The sequence below is a fragment of the Marmota marmota genome, unplaced genomic scaffold (genome assembly GCF_001458135.2).
Source record: "Marmota marmota marmota unplaced genomic scaffold, marMar, whole genome shotgun sequence".
Classification (NCBI taxonomy): domain Eukaryota; kingdom Metazoa; phylum Chordata; class Mammalia; order Rodentia; family Sciuridae; genus Marmota; species Marmota marmota.
The window spans coordinates 7,325,753-7,352,616 of NW_025999962.1; the positions used below are offsets into that span (position 1 = coordinate 7,325,753).

Genomic DNA, 26,864 nt, shown 5'->3' on the forward strand with positions numbered 1-26,864 from the left:
CCTCAGCACCACATACAAATAAAGATGTTGTATCCGCCGAAAAACTAAAAAAAAAAAAATTTAAAAAAAAACCTCTCTCTCTCTCTGAAAACAAACAAACAAAAAAAAAAAAAACACTAGGCTACTTGTGGGGTAAAACAACAAAGAATAGTAATTTTTCCTTTCAATACCAATCAAGCAAAAGTTTGTTAAAATGATCTGAATTACAATATGCCAAAAGGAGTCAGTGCACACCTGCAATCCCAGATACTCAGGAGGCTCAGGCAGAAGAATTAAAAGTTCAAGGCCAACCTGGGCAACTTAGTGAGACTGTCTCAAAATAAAAAGTGCTGGGATGTGGGTCAGCGGGGAGTGCTCACCTAGCATGCATGAGGTCCTGGGTTCCGTCCCCAGGACCACTCCCCTAAAAAAAAATTTTTTTGAAATAAATAAAAACTTAAAACCTCTCAAATATTTTAAAAGACTGACAGCTACAAAATGTAAAACCTAAAATGATGCTTGTAACACATGCTTTTCTGTGTGCAGAGACATCTCTTTGTGAAAACACCAGGGCATGGCAATCCCTTCTGGTTCAGGTTTCTTAATAGCCAGCTGCAAGACCTGAGGCTAAGAAGGCACTTCTGGGTTTCCACAGCTATTGGCTGGGAAAAGGGGGTATTCAAAATATCTAGTGAGCTTGCCCAACAAGGTTTTTTGGGAACAAATATTTATTTACGTGATGTGAGTTTACAATTGGTACAGCAGAAATTCTCACGCAACCTCCATTCACTTTCACTCGTTCACGTGTTACCCTGCGCTGCCCAGTCCCCCAACACACACACACACACACACACACACACACACACGAGGTGCACAGCAAGTACAACAGGCTCTCTCTAGTTGCTTTTGCCCTTCACTGTTTATGACAGTTGTGTAAAAACAGGATTGCTCTCTCTATGAAAATTTAGTTGACAACATTCAAAAAATTCAAAAACAACCAGCAAGATATGAACTGCAAAGCACCTCCCAACCATCCTCCTACTCACAGGAAGGGAGGTGGGTACTCGCAGAGGATGCACTCCACACACCAAGAATTCCCTTCCGCTCCCAGGTCTGCGCTCTCAGCCAGCACTGGTTACTCTCTGCTCTGAGTCCTGGGGCTCCACCCAGGCTTCCGGTAGGAAGGCAGGAGAGGAAGGAGGCAGGCGATGGTGTGCTCCTCTAGGAAAGGCCACTGCGGCAGACTGCTTGACCTACAGCTTTACCACCTCCCCCCTTCTCTTGTCCAGCCCTCGCTTTCTTACATCTTACATCTTTCTCGCTGACCCTTCTCTGACCTTCACTGCTCTTTTCCTCCCTGATTCCTCTTCCCTGCCCCAACAATAAACAGCCCTCTGTCCTCCCCAACCTTCCTACCCACCACTTTCAAGGTTGTTATCAAGACCTTCCCCCAGACGTGGACCTCACTATGCTGCCCAGGCTAGCCTCCAACTCCTGGGCTCAAGATATACTCCTGCCTTAGCCTTCCAAAGAGCCAGGACTACAGGTGTACACCATGGTGCCCAGCTTAACCAAAGACTTTTGCCCCTACATTCACTTTCTAAAATCCATCATTTCCTCACAAGATCCCATCTATTCATCAAGGCCTTACTAAGTCTTACCTTCTCTCCTTATAGCAGCCATAAATTTTTCAACATGTTGGAGAAGAAATTATTAAGGAAGAACAATGGACCTGTACCCATCCAGTGGCTGGCAACAGTGGACAACCTTACTATTGTTAGGCCTGAAGGGGCAGGAAGCAGTGACAAGCCTAGAGACAGTCACAGCTGTAACTCAAGTCAGACGCAAAGGACTATGTATATGAGACGTTGAGAAAATTCCCCTTTATCTCATTTCCCTTGGGAACCTCATTTTCCTGAGGATTGAATGTAATAGGTCGAAGGACATGCAGATGGCCACTCTCAGAGTTCCCTCTATTCTCCTATACTCAATCCCCAGTTCTCACTGAACATTTCCCTGTGCCTTTATGCTCACAGGATGCTGCTTCCCTCTCCTGCTGGTTCCTCTCTACCCCAAAGGAGACAAAAGTTTGCCTTGAAGAGACTTATCTGGAAGGAGAGCCAAGGTGGGTGGAGCTCAGCCCTTCCTTCCCTTGGGAAGGAGCTACCACTGGGGAGCAGGCATTCTTCTTGCTCTTGTACCCCTAAATGGAAGACCCTCACAACTACCTACAACTAAGTAAGTCTGCCGAATTCTGAGGCTTACTGTTAAGAAATTCACTTAGCAGTATCTATGTGTAAGTCACATTCTTCAATACAGTTTTGTCAGTAACAGAGACAATAGTTTGGTCTCTCAAATGCTTTCCTTTTTTATCTCATTTCTCCACTGGTACACAGCTCAGTCAAGGGGAGGATAGTACTATTTATTAGATCTCAAAGAGCCTAATATCTAGTGCATGAGACTGATATCTGGATAAAAAAACAGGAAGTAAAATTGGGGGGCATGAAATACATGTGGAATTTTTGAAGCTTCAATTGGAGGCCAGGACTTTGGGCCTTTAATGAGACACGAAGGATTCTCCTGTAGATGATTACATTAGGCCACACAGGTTTTTACTTGTGTGTTAGCTTTTTAACTACTGAAGCTTATAAACTATAGGCCACACAGTATTTTGACCTTAACGGTAACTGTAGTTATGGCAACTTTGTCGTCAGGTAAGTGATTGTTTCTATAGAGACAAGGCTGCATGCACTAGGCTCAGAAATTTCGGCAAAGACTATGGGGGCTTTGAAAGCCTGGCCAAGAAACAAGCCAAAATTGTGACGGTGGCACTGAAAGCTCATCTAAACCAAACTCCAGCTGTGCAGGCGGTCTCAGCATACACCATCCACTTTGGCCTAGCAAGCAGATGCCATGTGTGCTAGCCTCAGCATAGGGTGTTAGCAGGCGTGGGTGGCTTCAGTGTACAGAGGGCTGCTGCTTGACCTTGAATTATGCTGGCATAGCTCTTCCTAAGCTGGCATGGCTGAGGAAAGATTAGACTTTAGGGAAGAGTCTTCATTTAGGCCTTTCAGACATCAGAAAGTGGGACATTTATTTGCTGCATACAAGCTAGAAGACGGGTGAACTTCAAAGAGCATGAGTCTTACAAAGTGAGCAAAGTTGTCCTTTAAAATTGTTTGTGGACTAATAAACAGTACACAGTTGAGCCCAAGGGGAAATGGAAAGGAAGAGGTTTCTGTCTACACCAGAAAGAAAGGCAGGAGGGAAGCGGTGAAGGAAGGAAGGGGCTTGGCAGACTCTGGCTGTCTGGACTTATTAGTAAAGACCAATGCACTACGAGACAAGAGCTGGGGAGCACTAGGGGAGAGGAACCTTCTCCCCATCCTTGAGGATTCCCTCCATGTGGGACAATGTGAATGTTTTAATATCATGAACTTACCATAACATGACTCATGCTGTTGGGGTGAAGAGACTTACCTGATTAGTGTCTCTGGAAAAAGAAGTGAACCTGGACTTACACTGGCCAGCCCCCTCTGGCCCCTTTCCAAGAGGGGAGCCTATTAGGCTCCCTGCCCTCCCTCTTCTACTAGGCAGGCCTCTCCTAGATTAGAGCTATGGGCTGAGCACACTTGTTAAATCCTGGAGTTCTGAACTAAGAAGCCTATCTGCCCTTAGGTATGTCAGCTTTATTAGTAATAAAAGTGACATTCTGATCTCTACCTGTCTTATTTCTTTGTCACATACCTCTGCTGGTTTAGAACTTGGGCAGGGAAATGATTATTATTTATTGGGTCCAATTCTATCCCAATTTGCATCTGAGTCTACTCCTCACAATTAAGTTCAGCTTCTGAATCTGCTTACGCTGTCCCATAATCCCATGACCATGACATCAATAACATACCTTTCCTTCCAAAGCCCTCGCTAACGTCGATATACCCAAAGGACACACTATTCGGCACTTTACTCAGGCAAATCTTTCCCTCTCTCCACACAAATGTGCTAATAACTACCTATGAACAATCGCCAGTCATACCTACTATCATTTGGACATTAAATGTCCCCCCAAAGGTCCTTGTGTTAAAGGGTTGGTCCCCACATTGGCACAATTGGGAGGCAGAAAGTCCTCTAAGAGGCGGGGCCTAGTAGAAGGTCTTTAGGTCACTGGGAATGTGCCTAGGACTATAGGTGTGTACTATCATGTCTGGCAGGAATCATTTTTAGAAATAAAAATTGCTGGGTGCAGTGTCACACACCTGTAATCCAAGACACTCAGGAGGCTGAAGAAGGAGGACTGTAACCTGTCTCAAAATAAAAAGGGCTGGGATCAGCTTATTAGTTGAGTGCTTGCCTAGCATTGTAAGACCCTGGGTTCGTCTCCAGTACCATTTAAAAAAAAAAAAAAAGCAAGCTGGGAACAGTGACACATGCCCATAATTCCTAATGCCGAGGGGCCTGCCCTTCCAGCACTGACTGTGGGGAGTTTGAGGGCGCAGAGAAACCCCTCCGGAGATGGTTTCAGAGAATTGCGTCTACTATTGCACAGCAAAAATAGCTTTTATAGTGGGTATGTGCCAATTTACATATAACAATCACAATATGCCAGAGGTGACACACAACATTTCATATTACAGGAGTCCAGACACCAAGAGTTCAGAAACTGCCATGTAGGCAGACCTTGTACCAACAGGGGAATAACTTCTTGTCAAAGGAGCAAGGAAATGGTAGTTGCCAGTGTTCTGACAGCACTCTGTCCCAAAACATAGCGTTCTATGTTAGGATTTCCCTGCTGCACAAAGATAAGGATTCCTCCATGAAGGTCCAGAGTCAGGCCCTGCAACAAATCCCAATTACTTGGGAGTCTGAGGCAAGAGGATCACAAGTTCAAGGCCAGCCTTAGCAACTTAGCAAGACCATGTCTCAAAATAAAAAAAATGAAAAGGGCTAGGAGTGTAGCTCAGTGGAAAAGCACTGCTGGGTTCAGTCTCCACTACTACAAAAAAAAAAAAATAATAATAATAATAATAATAATAATAATAATATTTTGTTTTCAGTTGTAGTTGAACACAATATCTTTATTTTATTTATTTATTTTTATGTGGTGCTAAGGATAGAACCCAGGGCCTTGCACATGCTAGGCGAGTGCTCTACCGCTGAGCTACAACCCCAGACCTGCAAAAAATTTTTTAAAAAACTAAAACTTTCCCAACCAACACCATATAGTCTGCCTACTTACATTTTATTGATACCTGCTTTTCTTTTCATCCTTTCTTTGCTCCCATTTTTTTGTTGTTCCTTTGGAATTATCCTTAATAGTTTTTAATGTGTTTCTTTTTTAAAAAAAAGCTTGATGGGTAGTGGGGTGCAGTTCAAAAGTAGCCCTTCTCATTTTTTTTTTTTTTATTTTGACACATGGTCTTGCTAAGTTGCTAAGGCTGGCCTTGAACTTGTGATCCTCCTGCCTCAGACTCCCAAGTAACTGGGATTTGTTGCAGGGCCTGACTCTGGACCCTCATGGAGGAATCCTTATCATTATGCAGCAGAGAAGTCCTAACATAACGCTATGTTTTGGGACAGAGTGCTGTCAGATCAAACCTAGCACCACAGCATCAGTGTGGTGCTGAAGATCAAACCTAGGGCCTTATGCAAGCTCTACCTCTGAGTTACACACTCCCAGCAATGATGACATTCTTGCTTGAAGTTATGACTTATAGTTGTGTCTAGGGTCTAAGTCAATCTTACTGTCCTTCTGACAAACTGGAAGAATCAAACAGGCAATGCACAGTTAACTCTGGGTTCCCCTTGGGGACTGTCAGAAGGTATAAGCATCAGTGCTAACAATCATGAAAAAGTCAAGGCAAAACCCACTTAAGTTAACTGGAGAGGTGAACAAGGAAGGCCAGCGCTGTCATAAGATGATGTGCAAGCACAAGCATTTCATTCTGCCTCAGTGTGTCACTTTACCTCAGAGCTGTCATCAGTGTAGCATACATGTAAGTGATGGATGGTCTTGGCCTGGCACTGTGCTCAGCACACACAGGGCAGGACTCAACAAATGTTAATGGATAAACATGAGTAATATCACTTAGATCCTGAGCAAGGTTGTCCATAAAAGTTGGCACATGCCAGACGCAGTTGCACACACCCGTAATTCCAGCAGCTTGGGAGGCTGAGGCAGGAGGATCCAAGTTCAAAGACATCTACAGCAACTTAGCAAGATCCAGTCTCAAAATTAAAAATTAAAAAGGTCTGGGGATGTTGCTCAGTGCTTAAGTGCCCCTGGGTTCAATCCATGGTACCAAAAAAAAAAAAAAAAAAAAAATTGGCACATATGCTAGTATTTTCAAAGCCCTCCAGGATCTAGCCTGTCTCTGTCTCTCCAGTTTTTTATTTTTTTTAATATTTTTTGGTTGTAGATAGACACAATATCTTTTTATTTATTTTTTATTTTTTATTTTTTTTATGTGATGCTTAGGATCAAACCCAGTGTCTCACACGACCATGAGCCCCAGCCCAGCCCTGGCTCTCCAGTTTCACCTGTCTGATTTCTTTGTTCCAGCCATGCTGAACTTACAGCTCCACAATATGCCAGTATGCTTCAGGTTTTCATGTTTTAATTCATATTATCCTGCCTGCCTTTCTCTCCCCTATGCCAAGAAGGGACACCCTGTTTATCATTACAGACTCAGATTTTAGAAAGTATTCCCTGACCCAGGTAGAAATGATGATTCCTTTCTCAGTGGCCCCAGTGGATACTGTTTGAATCTTATTATTAAATTCATCGTGTTGGGCTGGGGTTGTGGCTCAGTGGTAGAGCGCTTGCCTGGCACATGTGAGGCACTGGGTGTGATCCTCAGCACCATATAAAACTCACTGTGTTTTACTGAATTTATTTGTTCACATAGATGCCTCTATGTAATAAGGATCTGCCTGTCATCCTCTTGATATCAGACACTAAATCTTGTTATTCTCTTTATTCAGTCCACTTAAAATTGCGTTCCTGGTATTTAATAGTATTTGGTAAGTTCCTTTTTATTTAAAATGTAATACATACAAAGAACTCAAAAAGTTAAACAACAAAAAAACAAATAACCCAATCAACAAATGGGCCAAGGACCTGAACAGACACTTCTCAGAAGAAGATATATAATCAATCAACAAATACACAAAAAAATGCTCACTATCTCTAACAATCAGAGAAATGCAAATTAAAACTACTCTAAGATACCATCTCACTCCAGTAAGAATGGCAGCTATTACGAAGTCAAACAACAACAAGTGCTGGTGAGGATGTTGGAAAAAGGTACACTCATACATTGCTGGTGGTAATGCAAATTGGTGCAGCCAATTTGGAAAGCAGTATGGAGATTCCTTGGAAAGCTGGGAATAGAAGATTTGGGTCAAATGGTGATTTGACCCAGCTATTTCTCTTCTCGGACTATACCCAAAAGACCTAAAAACAGCATTACTACAGGGACACAGCCACATCAATGTTTATAGCAGCACAATTCACAATAACTAGACTGTGGAACCAACCTAGAAGTCCTTCAATGGATGAATGGATAGAAAAAAAAATGTGGCATTTATACACAATGGAATATTATTCAGCACTAAAAAAATAACAAGATCATGGCATTTGCAGGAAAATGGATGGCATTAGAGCAGATTATGCTAAGTGAAGTTTAGCTAATCCCTAAAAAACAAATGCCAAATGTCTTCTCTGATATAAGGTGGGGTGACTCAAAATGGGATAGGGAGGAAGAGCATGAGAAGAAGATTACCACTCAATAGGGAAGAGAGGTGGGAGGGAAAGGGAGGGAGAAAGGGAACTGCACGAAGAAGGAAGGAGACCCTCATCGTTATACAGAATACATGTATGACAATGTGAGGGAAAAAAAAAAAAAAGTGTGTCACTTTAGATTGTGTAGAGAGAAGTGATGGGAGGGGAGGGGAGGGGAAGCGGGGAAAGAAAGGACAGCAGAATAAAATAGACATTATTATTGCTGTGTGTATATACGTGACTGCATGACCAATGTGATTCTGCAACCTATACACTCAGAATAATGAGAAATTATACCCCATCTGATTCAAATGTATGATATGTCAAGATCATTGTACTGTCATGTGTAACTAATTAAAACAAATTTTTAAAAAAGTATAAAGAAAATGGTAGAATAAAAAAATAAAAAATTAAAATGTAATACATATGAATGCAGAAAACATCTAGTGAGTTTCTACCACATGTCAAATGGTGCTGGGCTAGTATGGTGTAGTAGAATAAGCTTTGACTTTGAAGAAACAAAATCCTTCTTCTTTGTCAGTTATTAGGTGTATAATCTTGGACAAGTTATTAACCTTCTTTTTCTTTGTCTTTTTTTTTTAGTACTTGGGATTGAATTTAGGAATGCTCTACCACTGTGCTACACCTTCAGCCCTTTTTAAATTTTTTTAAAATTTTGAGACAGGGTCTTGCTCAGTTGCTAAGGCTGGCCTCAAACCTGTGATCTTCCTGCCTCAGCCTCCCACATCACTGGGATTACATGGTTGCACTGTCATACTTGGCATTAACTTTTAATCCTTAGTTATTTTCATTCATACACCGGGCAGGTAGAAGTACAGAAGGATTAAACAAGGAATGTATAGCTTTACTAAGGTGTCCAGCAGTGGCCAACAGGCCTAAGCATGCACAGAGCCCTGGGTTTTATCCCCAGCACAATAATGAGAAAAAAAAGTTAGTTCTTAGTTCCTGGTTCAAGTGTGCTGTTGCTAGTAGAGTGACTACAAATATGTAATTTCAAAAAGCTAGAAAAAAGAGATTTTTGGATGTTATCACCATAAAGAAATCATGAATGTCTGAGGAGACAGATGTTTAACCTGACTTAAAACATTACACGGTGTATACATGTATCAAAAATATCAGATAGAACCAGACAAATATGTCCAATTTGTATGTTTTTATGTATCAGTTAAATAAATTCATTTAAATTTTAAAAACTTTCTTTCCAAGAAGCCTCAAAGAGTTTACAGAATAGTAAAGATGATGGACACAAACAAAAAAAAACTCACATTAAATTAGGGGTAATTTATTATCACAATAACAATAGGAGTTCTCTTTTTAAAAATATTTATTTTTTAGTTGTAGTTGGACACAATACCTTTATTTTTATTTATTTTTATGTGGTGCTGAGGACCAAACCCAAGCCCTCCCATATGTGAGGCTAGTGCTCTACCACTGAGCCACAACCCCAGCCCCACAAGAGGAGTTCTTAAGACACATGAAAAAGGAATTCTATAGCAGTCTGGGAGAACAGGAAAATAGGAAAGGTAGAAAAAAGAAGAGCAGGTAGCTGCATTTTGCTACACTCTGAGCAAAGAGAAAAGCATCAACCAAGGCACAAAACCATACATATTTAGGAAACAGAAAATGATCTGGTGAGACTTATAGACTGAGGGCTGGGGGTAAAGCTCAGTGTGTGCCTAGTACACATGAGGCCTGGGTTCACTCCTCTGCATCGCAAAAATAAATAACCAATCAAAAGACTTACAGACAGGGATTCCCCACAGAAGCCAGAATCCATGCCTGGAATTAGATTTTGAAGGAGTTTGTAGATTAGCATCAGCAACCACTGGGAGCCACGGAAGCTGTTTCAGCAAAGCAGTGACATGGCTAAATCTCTCATCTAGAAAGCAAACCCAGGCAGGAATGTGTACTGCAGAATGGAGCAGGGAGACCAGAGGCAGAGAAGCAGGCAATCTTCTCACATAGAACTGCGCAACTGCTAATCCTAGTAAGGTCCTGCTTTATAGGATAAAGCACCAAATGTCAGTAGCCATCTGAACACCATAGCTTGTCCCCTCTCCCTCCCTCCCCGTGCCCCTTTCTTTTTCTTTGTTTTATGTAGTGCTGGGGGTCAAATGCAGGACTCATGCAAGTTAAGCAAGTATTCTACCACTGAGCTACATTCCCACCACCAAAACTAGTGCAATTTAAAGGGACCTACCAAAGTAGGAATTCAAAAATTTCCTTCTATAAGAAATCTGCAAAGAAGCAACAACATCATAACATACTTTCCTTTTTGTGTGTATGCAGTGCTGAGGATTGAACCCAGGGCCTTGTGCATGTGAGGCAAGCTCTACCAACTGAGCTATAGCCCCAGCTCTTTTCCTTTTTTTTTTTTTAACCTTTAAAAAAATTGTTTGTTTTTTTTTAGTTGTAGATAGCACAATACCTTTATTTTACTTATTTATTATTCTGTGGTGCTGAGGATGGAACCCAGTGCCTACACGTACCAGGCAAGTGCTCTGCCACTGAGCTATGGACCCAGCCCATTTTCCTTCTTTTTAAGATACAGACTCTCCCATTCCATTACCAATACATGGTGGATGTCAATTTTAAAAACTTACCTTTGACAGTATCTTGGGGCAATGCAGGCCTGAGACGATGAGTCTAGGTTACATTCAGTGCAAAAAACCAAAACCCTGAAAAGAGAAAAATCACAATGAGCTACGTGCTCCATGGAAGACGCCAGAGAAAAAGTGGATCAGGAAGCCCCATCCAAATCCAGCTCCCTGCTTCACAGCAGCTGGCCCGCAGGCCAGTGGCCGGGCCTCCCAAGCGAAGACTTCCCCATCCAACACTAGCGCAGTAACAACATCCACCTCAGAAGGTTCTTTTGAAGTTTAATTATGTGTGAAAGGCCTAGTATAGGGTAGGGCACCAAATGCAAGCTCAGTCAAGGCAAATGGCTATTAGGAACATAAATTGGAACACTTTCTAAAGGGACATTAAAACCTATTATCAAAACTTTTTTATTTACTGTTTTACCCCCCAAAACATTGCCTTTTCAGTGTCTCCATCTGGATGTCTCACAATCACTACAAACTCAACTTGTCCCAAACTCCATCTTCACTCTGCCCGAGTTCCTCCCATCTCCACTGTCTTCATCAAGGCAGAACCTGAAGTTCTTTCTTGGAACCTCACCTACCCGAGAGTACCTCACATAAGCCCTACCATTTCTGTTCTCAACATCTGTATCTCAAATCCACCACAATTCTTCATTTCCACTGAGGTCATCACTTTCCCTGTGGAGGCCTCTTAGCTGTTCCCCGCTTCTATTCTTGCTTCTCCCCAATCCATTCTCAAATAATGGCTGGAATTGTCTCTTCAAATTAAATTAATAGCAATCTGCTAATGAATGCAGTGACAATTTTATGATGTGCTAAGATATATTCAAAAGTCTGAATATGTTGATGAATGAACATATAGATAGATATCTGTCCATATACAGGCATCTGAAGATATGTGAAATGGCCAGTGCCTTCATTTTACAGAGGCAGAAACAAGTATTAGAGGTTCTCCAGCTCAAGACTGCACCTACTGTGTGTGATAGGGTGGTCAAAACAATGGTGAGCCCAGCCTCAGCTTATCTGTGATCAGCATCTGAACTGCTATTAGAAAGCTCTTTGGAAGTTGGTCCCTTTATTTCACAATCAACTTAATGCTTCTGTCCATGAGAGCACATTCCTCTCCTGGTGGCTACAGGCTGTTAGGTGTAGTTTTAGTCCCATATTATGTTCCAGTGCTGGAAATGTCACTTTAGCAAATCCTGAAAGCATCCGGTGACCTTATCTGTCATCACTTTTACTTATTTTACTTAATACCCTTTTAGATCAATAAATCTCTGACGGAACGGTGTTGAGAACCCATAATTTTTGTTTGTTTTTTAGTTTTTTGGTACTGGGGAATGAACCTAGAGGCGCTTAACCACTGAGCCACATCCCAACTCATTTTACATTTTATTTAGAGACAGGGTCTTGCTAAGCTGCTTAGGGCCTTACTAAGCTGCTAAGGCTGACTCTGAACTTGCGATCCTATTGCCTCAGCCTCCCCAGCCACTGGGACGGATTATTGGAGTGTGCCTCCACGCCCAGCAAGAACCCATATGTTTTAAATTTCATTCCTATCTCTCTATTACACACACTGTTGTCCTAGCAATGCAATGTGTCTTTTTCTTTTTTCTATTGTACTGGGGATTGAAGCCTGGGTTGCACTACTACAGAGCTATACTCCCAGCACTTTTTATTTTTTACTTTGAGACAGGGTCTAACTAAGTTGTCTAGGAGGGCCTCAAATTTGCGATCCTCTTGTCTCAGCCTCCTGATTTGCTGGGGTTACAGGCATGTGCTACTGCACATTCCTGGTGCAATGCCTCTTTTTCAAAAGCAAATTTGACCTTTGTGGATGTGCACTGACTTGTATTCAGTCAATAACTACCCATTACTTTAGGGTCAAATCCAAAATCTCCTCAGACCTATCTTATCTTCCCATTCTACCTATAAGCACTGTGCCTGGTTTCCTTGTTGCCCACACTCATGCACTAATGCCTACTGAGGGCCCTTTGCTAATTCCCTTCTACTCATCTTTTATCTGTCTCCTTTGAACCCAGGAGCTTTACCACTAAGTTATATCCCCAACCATTTTATTTTTTGTTTTGAGACAATGTTTTGCTAAATTGCCTAGAATTTGTGATCTTCCTGCCTCATTTACTGCGATTACAGGCTTCTGCCACCACGCGGCTTCTACTGGAAATTTTCTGTGCCTGCTTGGCTGGGTGAAGTGCTACTCTCCTTTGAGGTAGATCATCTTATACTGGTTCTGTCCACACGGATGTCTTCTTCACTGACAGCAAGGACTGTATCTTAGACAACTTTAAATTAGGTTGGGCAGGAGTTCAATAGAGCATAAATGGAACTAAACCCCAGTGGAATCCAAGGAACTCGGTACTTTAGTGCAGATGTTTCTCCCACTGAACAGCACTGCAACAGCTCAAGAGCTAGCTGGTCTGGTCCTCACAGAGGCCTCAAGAACCATAGGTTGGTTATGTCTGACCCTCAGCACACCTCAGAGAATTATCAGATTTTTAAATTTTTTGTCAATCAACCATAGACTATAAAAGAATACAGACTGATTTTTAGTGCCCTATTTTAATCAAAGATTCTGCCCAGGCTAAACCACAACTTCTTTAGATTTATCATTAGTACAAATTCTGTTCCAACTTCACAAAGTAGCTCATTATTACATATGTTCTTAACAGACAAGTTAAGAAGACAGTAACCATCTCAGTCCTTTGCCTGCTCTGTCATGAGTCTCAGATACTTGCCAGCATTCAGTGAGGGGAAAAGGATAACGGCAGTTAATAGCACAGGTTAAGCAGGCAAGGGAAAACAGGCAATTTTCCAAGTACTTTTTTTATTTTCCGCCCCTGGAGATGGGGTCTTGCTATGTTGTTTAGGCTGGTCTTGCACTCCTGGATTCAAGAGATCCTCCCACCTCAGCCTCTACGCAGCTGGGACTCCAGGTGCACTCCACCCCCAAGCACCCTAAGTCCAGAGTGTATGGAAGAGTGTGCCTGTCTGCAGAGCTGCACTACTGCATCAGGTGCACTTGCACTCAAGGTCCACACAAATGTTAATTCTAAATTTAACATCTGAAATTACTTAGTTGAAGTTGTCTACAGCACTATTTTCCTTCCAAGGAATAAATAATGGCAAATTTCTTCAAAACATTCAGAACTACTCTGTAACCACCTGATGATCATGTGCAGTTGTAGCAGTAAACTATGAACCACTCAAGTTTTCTCCTCATCTCTTACAGGGCAATGAAACTGGACTTGAGGTTCACAATGGGGGGTTCTATGGATCCTGTACTAATCAAACCCTGAGTCTTGCTAAACTCCAAAGCCAAGTGCCTAACTAAATTTACAGGATATAACTGGAACTTCAAGTCTTCCTGTGAATATAACAAGATGAAAGAAATACACAGTCAACTAACAATATTTACTTTCTACTAGTGATACAGAAGTGTTTTAATTTTCAAACTTGACTATTCAGCATGGTTCTTTTTAATTTTAACTCTCATTTAAAAATTTCAAGTGGTATGGATAAGGCCCTTGACCACTCTTCACTCTTCCCCTACCCCAGTCCTCCTAGGACTCACCACTGTCACCAGTTTGATATCTGGCATTAATTCTTGGGTACAGACTATTGAGAATATACAATTATTTTTTCTTTTTGGCTAGAGATTGAGTCCTGGGCCTTATGCATTTGAGGCATGCACTCTATAGGGGTACAGGGGCACAAGCACAGCCATATGCTATAAACTTTTAATCCAGTCACAAATAACACTTTTTGAAAACTATGACTGCGTACATCATTGGCAACTGGCCTAATCTCAAACAAGATGTTCAGAAGAGATATCTTCATGGAAGCAGCTGATGTGAGGGAGGCTTAGAGCAAGGAATCTGAAGATCTTCCCAGGAGACTGAGTGATATGGCAAGAGGGCCTCACCTGTCTGCGAGCAAGGCAGCTGGCCTAGGTGGGAATAAGGTACTTACTAAGCCAGGCACTATGGGACAGGCCATAATCCTAGCAACTCAGGAGGCTGAGGCAAGAGGATCACACATTTGAGAACACCCTCAACAACTCAGCACAATCCTATTTCAAAATAAAAAATAAAAAGGGCTCGAATGTAACTCAGTGGGTTTTATCACCACCACCACCACCATCATCATCAAAATAATAATGAGGAGGAAGAGGAGAAGCAGCAGCAAGGGGAGGAGGAAGAACCTATAAATTAGCACAAATTGCAACGTCCAAAACTAAGCCACGGGATTATGTACCCAACACGGAGATTCACTAGATCTGGAAATGCTACCTTTGCAGTTTCAGGCCACTTCATTTCAGCTCAATGCTTTGGCAATTCTGTAAAAATATTCAATTCTGCCTGTTCTTTAAACACCCCTCTTTAGTCCTAAAATCTGCTCTAGTTCCCCTATTTCCTTTCCTAGTCATGCTTCTTGAAAAAGGAGTTTCTATTTGTGGTCTCAATGTCCTCATCCCTCATTCACTTGTTAATCACCACAATTTGATTTCTGCCTATTAATCCAGTTATCGAGTACAGCAGATGCTATTTAATCATTCCTGCTTTGAACTCTTCTCAGCTTTTTTCTCTTCGTGTTGCAGGGCCTTATACATGACAAACAAACAAATACTCCACCATGAGGTACATGCCCAGCTCTCTCTTTAGCATTTAAAAATTAGAACTACTTGGTGTGGGGATGTGGCTCAGTGGCAGAGCTGCTTGCCCAGCAAGGACAAGGCCCCTGGGTTCAATCCCTAGCACCATCAAAAACAAAAACAGAACTACCTGAAACCCCTGTCATCCTATTAAGGTTACTGCAGATTCAGTCACTGGGCCAGGGCACCTTTGGATGTTGTCTGTCCTCCTGTCTCCTTGGAGTGCGGTCATCTTTTCCTTATGGGCAGGGGGTTAGGGGAGTGGCCATGGTGCTGTACCAGGGAATGAGGGAGCAAGGTCCTGGTGGGGACCTGAACTCAGTTCTTGGCTTTAAGTTCTGACCCCAGTTGACCTGGAGCATGTGTGGTCCCTTCACCCCATAGGAAGACCATTCAGTGTCTTCTGTCGGCTAGCCTTCTGGTGCTTTCATGACTGGTGCACCCCTCGGGAGTCTGAAATTCTCTTGTCCTTCTATGATCACACATGACCTACAGATGTAACTACCACATCTACCTTTGTGACTCCCAACTCTCTCAGTGCTGACCTTTCTTGCACTCCCCAGAGCCACCCACGTAACTGCCTCTGCCAGTGGAGTTCTCACCTCTGGACCACAGCTCCTTAAGATTCAACACAGCTGCAACTCAAACAGCCCATCCCCAAAATGTGTTCTCCCTGTGCCTCACCCAGGAATGATGTTATCCCACCCAATCCGAAATCTGGCAACAGCATCAGCTCCTTCCTCTCACCAAACTCTCAATGCTAACCTCCAACTATTCTAGTATGTTCCTTCTTGCCACTGACTGCCCTGGTCTGGCACAGGTTCCCACTGGTTTTGTGTGGTTTTGCTGTGCTGGGGACTGAATTCAGAGGGGATTTACCATTGAGCCACATCCCCAGTCCTTTTTATTTTTTTATTTTGAAACAGTGTTTCACTAAATTGCTTAGGGCTTCACCAAGTTGCTGAGGCTGGCCTTGATCTTATGAGAGGATCTTATGCCTCAGCCTCCTAAATTGCTGGGATTACAGGCAAGCACCATTGTGCCTGGCCCTCTACTTAAGTAGTTTTTAAAAATTGGTTTTCTTGCCCTCAACACCAACCCACTTCCCCCATTAGATATGACTTTTAGAAAGTACAAATCCTGATGATTAAATCCAACCCCCACTATATGGCATGCAAGGCCTGGGACAGCACACCTCTCTGCTGCATATTTTTTTTTTTTTTTTAATACATGACAGTAGTACAACTCTCCATTCTTCTGGTTGTACATGATGTGGAATTACATCGGTCATGAATTCATATATGAATATAAGAAAGTAATGTCCAATTTATTCTACTAAATTCAATCACCTTCTGTTTCCCTAGAGCACCACATGGTTTCTTATGCCCTGAAGACAAGATCTAGGTCCTAATTGCCATTCTCTAATGCAGTGCTAGTCCAAGGGACATTCCCAATAAATTCTTGTAGAATAAACGGATTTTTAGGGAAAAAAAAAAAAAAAACAATGTCAGTTCAGTACAATACTTTTAAGCTTACTCAAACAAGAATTCTGCTTGTCTGTTGTAAGCACATCACAGACAGTGTACTACCTACACAGGGGCACATAAGACTTCCTGGGAGAAGAAATGAAGGAAACTTTGGAACTGATGGCATAAAAATGTCAAATTTATTCTTGTATTTTGGAAGTCAGGGAAAGTTGCCTACAAAAAACGAACCAGTCTAAAGCAAGAATAAGGAGAAAAACATGTGGCCTATCTTGGGCTATTCGCCCAGTTCACTCAACTTCCCTTGCGGCCTCCAGCCTCACCCCAAAACAGCTTGTTGATTCTTTGTTAGAAAGGGCCTGGGAAAGGAAGGCTTTTCAGAAAATCAAAACACAACAAACTGCAAGTCACTTGGAGGTATGGGCAGGGATGGCAGGGATGACAAAGACCCTGGATAGAGAACAGCAGAGGCAGCTCCTGAAACAGCAAATTCAACTCAATCGCTTTACTAAATGCTTACTGAGCACACAGCACTACTTTCAGCAAAGTGTTCAGAGCAAGGGTCTAGGACCAGGTTTCATTGCAACTGCTGGTCACATAAGAATTATACAGACTGAGGTGACAGATGTGTTAATCAGCTTGATTTAATTATTCCATGTGGTATTCATAAATCACAACATTACTTTGTGATGTTAAATATGTACAACTATAATTTGTCAATTTATAATTAAATAAACATTTTAAAAAGAGTTAAAGAGGATTAACATGCTCAGCTTTGGGGACTCATTTAATGATAATATACATATCTTGTATAAATTTTATGTATTTTAAAAAATCAAATAGCTAGTTCTATTAAGGTGACTCTGGCTTTTTGGATTGTTTTGCTGTACAGGGGGATGGAGCCCAGGGTCCAGCTATTATGGAAGCTGAAGCAGGAGGATCACAAATTTGAGGCCATCAGGAGCAAAAAGCAAAACTCTGTCTCAAAATAAAACTTTTTTTTTAAAAAAAGGGTGGAATCAGCTAGATGTGGTGGGGCAGACCTATAATCTCAGAGGCTAAGGCAGGAAGATCACAAATTTGAGGCCCTCGGGAGCAAACAGCAAGACTCTGTATCAAAATAAAAAAATTAAAAGGGCTGGGGATATAGCTCGGTGGCAGAGTGCTTACCTAGCAGGTGTGAGGACCTGAGTTTGACACCCAGTACTTGAGGAAAAAAAACAAACAAAAAATTAGAAAATCTGTAGGTCTCAAACTTGCTCACCTCAGGAGCCCTTCATGCTCATAAAAATTATAGAGGACTTTAAAGTGCTTTTATTTATGTTGGTTATAATTATCGATATTTACCACAGTAAATACTAAAACTATGAAACATTTAAAATACTTATTAACTCATTAAAAACTACCAATAATAAATTATCACACTTTCAATTTTAAAATTATAAAAATTTCAAAGCATTAAAAATGTGAAAAAAGTGCCACTATCTTATATCTTGTCAAATTTCTTTAATGTCTGGCTTAGGAGATGACAGCTGTGTCCCAGCATGTGCATTTGCTTTCTGTCCTCTGCGGTCCCACATGTCACGCAGCCCCTGGAAAGCTCCACTCTGCACTCAGGGGAAGGTGAGTTAAAAAGGGGCACTGCACTCTTGTATAATTAAGTTAGTTGGGACCAAGGGGGTGATGTAAAGGGTAAAGCAAGGGCTGGGCAGGAAGGAAGCATGCTGCTGTTAGTGAGCCTTAACTTTCAAGGTTGTAAACAAGACTCCTAACATCTGGCTACAGGCGAGGGAGCAAGCCCGGGAGGCAGGGTTGGCTGACAGCGGTAGGGAAACCTCTCTGCCTTCCGGGAGCCTCTACTGTCCTGGACAACATTCCCCCAAGGCCATGTCAGGTTCTCCTCTCACTCACCTCCGAGCTCTGCTTGAGAAGCTGCAAATGGCTCACCAGGAACCGCCTTGCCATGGCTTCCGAGGCTGTGTTTACTAACTGTAAAATCCTCTCCCTGCTGCAGTCTCCAAGTCTTCAGACTTTTCTTGATCTGGCTGTCTTTAAAAGCAAATTTAACATCAGCCACATAGCCAGTTTTTCCCTGCCAACAATCATGTGAGTTTGCTATTCTGTCCCTGTGCATCTTGCACACTGTAAAAACAGTTCCTGGAGCATCATATGTCACCCATCTAGTTGCCATAAACTGAAAACATTTTCTTCATATTTTGTGGCACAAACTAAAAGCATTCTGGATGTGGTTTGCATACAGTCCATCTCTGGCCAAAAAAAGAGGTTTAAATTTATAGATAAGCAGAGGAAGTGGGATTAGAATGCTTTTTAATGTTTGATAGTATATATTCTTTCATTTAAATTTTTCCTGTGACTAGTGTGTAATCAGTGAAATTATCTTGTAATAAATATAACCATGTTCATTTAATGTAGCAAGTTTTCCGCTAACAGTATTTTATACCTGAGAAAAGCATAGGAAACAGAAGTTTTTGTTTTTGTTTTGAGTCTTAAAATAAAAATAGAAACAGCCATGAATCTATAGTACACAGTTTTTCAGTCACACTTATTTCTTGTAGTAAACATATTCATTAAGCCCCCTGAATAACAGATTTTCGTGTGTGTGTGTATATGTGTGTGCGCGCGCGCCTGCACACGCCTGCACATGCATTGGAAGTAAACCCAGCACCACGCTCAAGAACAGATTATTTCTTAAGTCAAAGTGAAACTGAAACTTTAAAAGAGATCTTTGCTCCTGGAAATGGTAAACTAGGTGACTCAACTAACTGTCCTAAGGATAGCCAGAAAATCTGGACACAACATAAAAATGTCTTCAAGGCAAAGAAACATTAACAAAGTAATTAAGAATCACTACACATAAAAATTCATTCTGTGAAAGACAATAAAGCTTTTAGAAGATACTACAGAATAATTTTTTATAATCTAGGGGTAGGAAAGAACTTCTTAAACAGAACACAAAAAGTACTTGATATTAAAAATTGGCATTGCTTGGGCATTGCTCAGCGGGACAGCATTTGCCTAGCATGAGTGAGGCCCTGGGTTCCATCCCCAGCACCACAAAAAACTAACCAAAACAAAAAAGCTCAATATGACTACATGAAAATTCACAGTTCATCAAAAGACACCAAGAAAATAAAAAAGCAAACAACATAAAACCAATAAAGGGTTCATATTCGAAATAATAAAAAGTTCTAACAACTTTTTTTTTTTTTAAAGAGACAAGACAGATAACCCTATAGAAAAAGGGGCCAGAGGCTAGACAAAATATGTTATGGAACAACCAAAACACCTAAATCACATAAATGGCCAATATACATGAAAAGGTGCATAGCCTCAACAGTGAGGGAAATACAAGCGAAAGTCATAATTGTCTACCATCATATAAACAGAATTGCTAAAAATGTGTAAGTCTGATAATATCAACTGCTGTCAAGGATATGGAACAACAGGAATTCCTGCACACTTGTACACATTCACTTGTGTGAACAAATTATTTTTACTATTTTGGACATAGCCTGGTATTATTCTTCTAATATTAAAGACAACCCCATCCCCATGACCTAACAGTTCCACTCCTGCATATATACATAGCAGAATTTATGTGCATGTAAACAAAAGGCATAAAAAAAAAAGCACCACTATTTGTAATAGTCCCTGTCAAATAAAAATTAAAGGAACCAATTTTTTTTGGACTGAGCTGCTGCAGTGGGTCCCAACACACCAGGGTAAAAATAAAAATGGAGTCACTCATGTTAAAGTTCCACATCATCAAGCAGGAAGTAAATTGTTTATATGCCCTTCCAAGAAATCAGGATTAGAGAGAGAATAGCCAAATTTCTCAAAAAGGCCAACTTCAATTGGCATGATAACAAAGTTATCACACACCTTTTTTGCCTCAGTCCTCACACACCAAAAAAGTAATCTAATGTATGTGATGTGTTGTGGTTTAGATGTAAAATGTCCCCTGAAAGGTTCATGTTTTGGAAGCATGATCCCTAATACAGCAAGGTTCAAAGGTAGGGCTTTCAGGCAGTGATTATGGCTGTGATCTCATCAGTGGATTCATCCATTTGGTGGATTATTAATTTGAATTAACTACTATAGGCAGATGGGCATGTAGGTCACAGGAGGCATGGCCTAGGACTATACCTGGTCCCTCTCTCTGTTTCCCAGCTTCCATGAGCTGAGAAGCTTTTTTACACCATACCATTTGGCCATGATGCTCTCCCTTACCTCAGGCCCAGCCAATGGAGTCAGTTAGTCATGGACTGAAACCATGAGCCAAAATAAACTTTTCCTTCTTTTAAGATGTTCTTGTCAGGCATTTTGATCACAGCAACAAAAAGCTGACTAACACATGATATATAGTTATTTTCTTCCTGTCCCGGTTTTATAAGGAAAGTAACTTTGAAATATCCATTCCCCTTTTCGTTCCTGCTTTCTTCAACCTTACTCCGTCTATAAAAATGAGCCTCTTCTATTCAGTCCATGGGAACACTTACTCTATTTTAAGGAATAAAACAGCATCTAATTCTAGAATCAAAAGTAAAGATGCTGTAATCTTAGCAACTAGGGAGCAGGAGGATGTCAAGTTCAAGGCCAACCTCAGTAACTTAGGGAGACCCTGTCTCAAAATAAAAAAAAATAAAAAATAAAAAAGGGCTGGGAGTGTAGTTTAGTGGTAAAAGCCCACCTGGGGGTTCAGTCCCCAGTAAAAAAAAAAAAAAAAAAAGAAAGAAAGTAAAGCTAGCAGGGCATGTACCTGGTGGTAAAGAGCTTGCCTATCATGCATAAGGCCCTGGGTTCAATCCACTGATGCAAAAAAAAAGGGGCGGGGGACTGAAGCCAATTAAGATCTTCAAATAGTTCTGCTTTTGTCCTTGGATACCCCCAACTGCGAACATCACAAATATTCTCAACAGTAGAATGGTAAATACCCTGTGGAATATTCATAAAATGAAATACCACACAGCATGAAAATGAGGATCAGGCCACCCGCAAGGACACGGATGAATCTCACCAACACAATGCTCAGATACAAAGGAGTATATATATTCCTTATGAGACGGCATCTGCTCCATTTGTTCAAATCAGCCCAGACTATAATGTCAGAAGGTACATGGGTGATAAAAGTAAAAAGAAAATAAAAAATCAAGAGTGGGCTACCTGTAAGTGGGAGGTAAAGGACTGTGGCTAGCAAAGGTCACCAAAGGGCCGCTGGTTCATTGCAATATCCCATTTCCTGACCAAAAGGGGGTCATTTTAAAATAACCCATTAAGTTTTACATTTGTATTTTATGCACTTTTTTTTGGGGGGGGAGGGTACTGGAGATTGAACCCAGGGGCCCAAGCATGCCAAGCAAGAGCTCCTCCTTGGGTTATGTCCTCAGCCTTTAAGCACTGTTCTGAATGTGTGTCACACTTCACAATAAACAAGATTTAAAGCAAAACAAAAATAAAACTAATACAAAGGAAAAGTGGTATCTTTGGCATATCTAAAAATGAGATCAAGGAATTCAAAGTCCTTCCATGTTCATGCCTGTCTCGAGTCTTTTTCCCTGCCACACTCATCTGTATTCACAAGGTGCCTGTCACCCTTGCTCCCAACTATGTGGTTTCTTTTTCTTTACTTATGAACGTGCTGTCTAGAAAACCATGCAGACATATCAATCATCCTTCTGTCAGACTAACTGTAAACTGTCAATCAAAACGCTGCTGAGGTATCTCTCCTGAGAGAAACCTTTTCAGGAGACAGACTCTGGAGTCAGACTGCCTGGTCCAAATTCCAGATCTGTCATTTACTTGCTGTGTGACCTTGATCAAGGTGCTCACTTTAGTTTTATAGATTTCTCATCTGTAAAACAAGATAAAAATGCTACCCACCACAAGAGGTTGCAGTGAGGACTAAATGGGTAAACTAAGTGCTTAGAATGTGCCTGGACAGAGGAAGCGCGAGGTCAGCACTAGCTCTTATTATCATCAATAACCTCGCTGTTCCCCACCCTCACCCTGTTAGCTACTTCTCTAGGTTTCCAAGGCCCAGTATTAAGTAGCTTATTTTCTTTTATATAGCTTTTACGGACAGTTTATTCCGGGCAAATGACATTCTGGGTGACAGTTCATTCTTCATGCTCAAGAATGAAGAAACTAACTCCAAACCTGTACCTCTCTCACACATGGGAGCGCCTCTTGGTGCTTCCCTATCCTGTGTGAAGCGCAGTCTTTTTTTTTTTTTTTTTTAAAGAGAGAGTGAGAGAGGGAGACAGCGAGAGAGAAAGAATTTTTTTAATATTTATTTCTTCAGTTTTCGGCAGATACAACATCTTTGTATGTGGTGCTGAGGATCAAACCCGGGCCGCACGCATGCCAGGCGAGCGCGCTACCGCTTGAGCCACATCCCCAGCCCGTGAAGCGCAGTCTTGATGGGACTCCTACGAGAACACGGCATGCCCGCTCTGGGCAGCAACAAATGAGCAGGGTACTACATGTCCTGTCTTTCTGCTGCCAGGCTATCACAAGGCTTCAATGATTATGACTATCAAAGTATGTTTTCAAGTATGAAGCTCTACTATAAGGTTTCAGTGACTTATTAAAGCAACAGGATTACTGTTGGGTTGCAAGTCTAGAAAGGTAATAAATAGTTAACATATGATTTTATATATATATATATATATATAATTTTTTTTTTTTTTTTTTGGTTAAAAAGGTCTTGTAGCCAGGCACAGTGGCACATGCCTGTAATCTCACCAGCTTGGAAGGCTGAGGTAGGAGGATCACGAGTTCAAAGCCAGCCTCAGTAACTTACCAAGGCCCTAAGCAACTCGGTGAGACCCTGTCTCTAATAAAATACAAAAAAGGGATGGGGATGTGTCTCAGTGGTTAAGTGCCCCTGGGTTTAATCCCCTGTACCAAAAAAAAAAAAAAAATCTTGTAATGAAATTTCCTAATTCTCACTTTTAGACATTTCTCATTTGGTTATCAATGACTTATGTAATATCAAAACAAATACTTGTGCATATGTGTGTTCACAGCAGCATTTCTATGATAGCTCATCGGGAGAACCAACTAAATGTCCATGATCTGGTGACCAGGTAAACATACTAGGGTACATGCACCCAACAGAAGACCACTCATCAATGAAAAGGAACTAGCTGCTACTGATATACATTACAACATAGATAAACCTCAAAAACATCATGCTCACTGAAATGATTTCATTTATATGACATGTCCAGAAAAGGCAAATCTTGAGACAGAAAGTAAGTTAGAGGGCACCTGGGGTGAGGAGTGGGAATGGAACTGACAGTGAATGGACAAGGGGAAATGCTGAACTGTGATGATGATCAAAAAATGTGTAAATTTATTTAAAATGTTTTAATTGTATACCTAAAGTGGGTGGACTTTATGATATGTAAATTATACCTCAGTAAAGCTGGGGGTTTTTAGTTTTAGGTGGACACAATATCTTTATTTTATTTCTTAGTTTTAGGTGGACACAATATCTTTATTTTACATTTATGTGGTGCTGAGGATAGAACCCAGTGCCTCATGCATGCTAGGCAAGCACTCTACCACTGAGCCACAACCCCAGCCCCAAGCTGGGTTTTTTAAAACGAAAATATTTGGCACTCTCTTATAGCCAGCTATTAGTCTCACATCTTTAAAATCTCACCCACACATGTGAGACCAAGTCACTTAAGAGCCAGGCACGGGGGCACATACCTGTAGTCCCAGCTACCTGGGAGGCTGAGGCAAGAGGCTAGACTGAACAACTCAGAGAGATCCTGTCTCAAAATAAAAAATAAAAAAGGACTGGGGATATAGCTCAGTGGTAAAGCACTCTTAGGTTCAGTACCCAGTATCAGAAAAATAAATAAATAAAAATTGAAGAAAAATATAAACCAGAACCCCTCAAGGCTCACATTCTGCTTTTGACTCGCTTTTGCTTCTTTCCGTCTGAAAAAGCCCCCTACAGTCAGTCCCCCTCCTTTTTCTTAAATGGTATCAACTTTTTTAAAGATGCAAGACCAACTGTTTAGTACAAAGTTTCTCCTTCTAGTCAGGCACAGTAGCTCATGCCTGTAATCCCAGCAATTTGAGAGGCTGAGGCAGGAGGATCACAAACTCAAGGACAGCCTCAGCAACTTAGAAAGACCATGTCTTAGAGTAAAAAGAGCGGAGGTGTAGCTCAGTGGCAGACTGCCCTTGGGCTCAATCCCCAACATTAAAAAAAGAAAGAACCCCCACAAAAGAACTCTCTCACCTAAAATTTAAAAAAAAAAAAATACCATGCTGCTTTCTCTATATTCATTTTCCAACCTAGGAGAAGTAAAGGGTGATGAAATGAGCTCTCCCTGTCATCTGTTAACTGCACTCTACCTACAAACATACGCACACTCTGGCCCCACAGGCATTTTTAATTACAAACACAACAGTGGGGGGGTGGCGGGGGGAGAAAATTTAATTTTTAAAAAAAGTATAATTGCACACATGAATATTTGGCATACTGTCCCTTCCCTTGTTTTTTCAACATCAAGCATAAGAGAATGATAAATACTGAAAGTATAATGTAAAACAAGATCAAAATAATGACAATATACATAGTAAAACAGGATTTCTGAATAAGAAATATTTTTTTTCTAAATAAGGTTGAAGCAGTTCTTTTATATAAATGTACTATACTTCAGATGAAATTCTCCAAGTCCCAAAATGCTGCCAAATTAGTTTGCTGAATTGGAATTGTTAAATTGGATACTGCTTAAAGTAGGTCACTGGCTTGGGCATGACAGTATTTGGTAATGCAGAGATCCACTTGCGAAGTCATCTGTCATAATGAGATTTGACTTAGACAAAACAAAAGAAACTACATTGGCTGGGTGTCAACTGTCACTTGTATTTTATTCAGATAAATCTCAGTTTAGATTTATCTCAAATCCTTGGATAGGGAAATATTATGAAAGAAGTGTTTTTTGAAAGAGTAAATCTGGTGTCAATGTTTTAAAAAGTGCCTCTTTTGCTTCCTGACCTTTGTGTTTCACATCTACTCAGTCTCCAAAGCCCATTAATCCTCCTTCTTTTTTTTTTTTTTGTGTGTGTGGTGCTGGGGATTGAACCCAGGGCCTTAGCTCTAGCAGCTGAGCTATAGCCCCAGCCCCCATTAATCCTTCTTCTGAAATGCCTTTCAGTTTTATTCCTCCCTCATCACTTCTACTCTCACCATTAAAGTCCCAATTTGTGTCAGAAATTATTAAAGGACAGAAAAGCTAGAAAAAGAAGCCAAACTACAGATCACTGGGGAAATCCAGGAGGTGAGTGAAAAGGACTTGGCCTAAAGCAGTGATTATCGGAGTGTGGTCCTCAGACCAGCATCAATAATATCAGCTGAGACCCTAGCAAACAGGAAAATTCTCAAGACCTTATCTCAGATGGACAAAACCAGGAACTCTCCATTGATTAATAATCCTTCCAATGATTCTGTTGTAGGCTAACGTTTGAAAATCACTGGCTTATCTATAAGTAGAAGAGGAAGGAATGGGCCAAGATGGGGAGAGAATTTGGAAACCTGCTGAAAAGTTTTACCATGATGTTCCCCCAATCTCTAAAACACCCTATCAAAAAAGAACTGTTCTCAAACCCGTCTCCAATGTTATTCACTTTTTTATTTTTTTGGTACCAGGGATTGAACCTAGAAAAGCTTAACCACTGGCCACATCCTCAGCCCTTTTTTAAAATTTTATTTAGAGACTGTTTCACTGAGTAGCTTAGGGCCTCACTAAATGGCTTTGAACTTGTGATCTTCCTGCCTCAGCCTTCTGAGCTGCTGGGATTACAGGCGTGTGCCACAGTGCCTGGCTATTATTCACTTCTGATATCACCAACCCCCACGTTTCTTAGGTTCAATTATCCTCCTTCCTACTCTCCACCCAATATGGTATGAATCTTGTTGATTTTATGAGTAGGAAAAAAATGTGCTATATATGGGAAATTATGATTAAACGGGTGCTTCAAATCAGTGGACAAAAGTATTAAACAAATAAATGGCCTGGAATAACTGGCTAGTCCCTGTGGGAGTGCAGAGTGGGAAGCTTTATTCCTGACTTCATATATCCACTCTATACACCAAAATAAAATTTCAGGTAAACCAACAATTGAATTTAAAAACCATTATAGGAGTGCACACCTGAAATCCCAGCTACTCGGAGACTGAGACAAGAAGATCATAAATTCAAGGCTAAACTCAGCCACTTAGCAATACCATGTCACAAAATAAAAAATAAAAAGGGCTGGGGCTATAGTTCTGTGGTAGA

At 41.1% G+C, this 26,864-nt stretch overlaps 1 protein-coding gene across 1 annotated transcript in view; it reads right to left on the reverse strand.

The window, feature by feature from the left end:
* The window catches only part of Tnrc6b (trinucleotide repeat containing adaptor 6B), a 189,883-nt gene extending 179,172 nt beyond the window's left edge, over window positions 1-10,711 (reverse strand). Inside the window, exon 1 of the mRNA XM_048803107.1 lies at window positions 10,384-10,711. Coding sequence (XP_048659064.1) covers window positions 10,384-10,496 — 113 coding nt within the window. The 5' untranslated portion in view covers window positions 10,497-10,711. The remainder of the gene's footprint in view (window positions 1-10,383) is intronic.
* Between the last annotated feature and the right edge of the window lie 16,153 nt (window positions 10,712-26,864).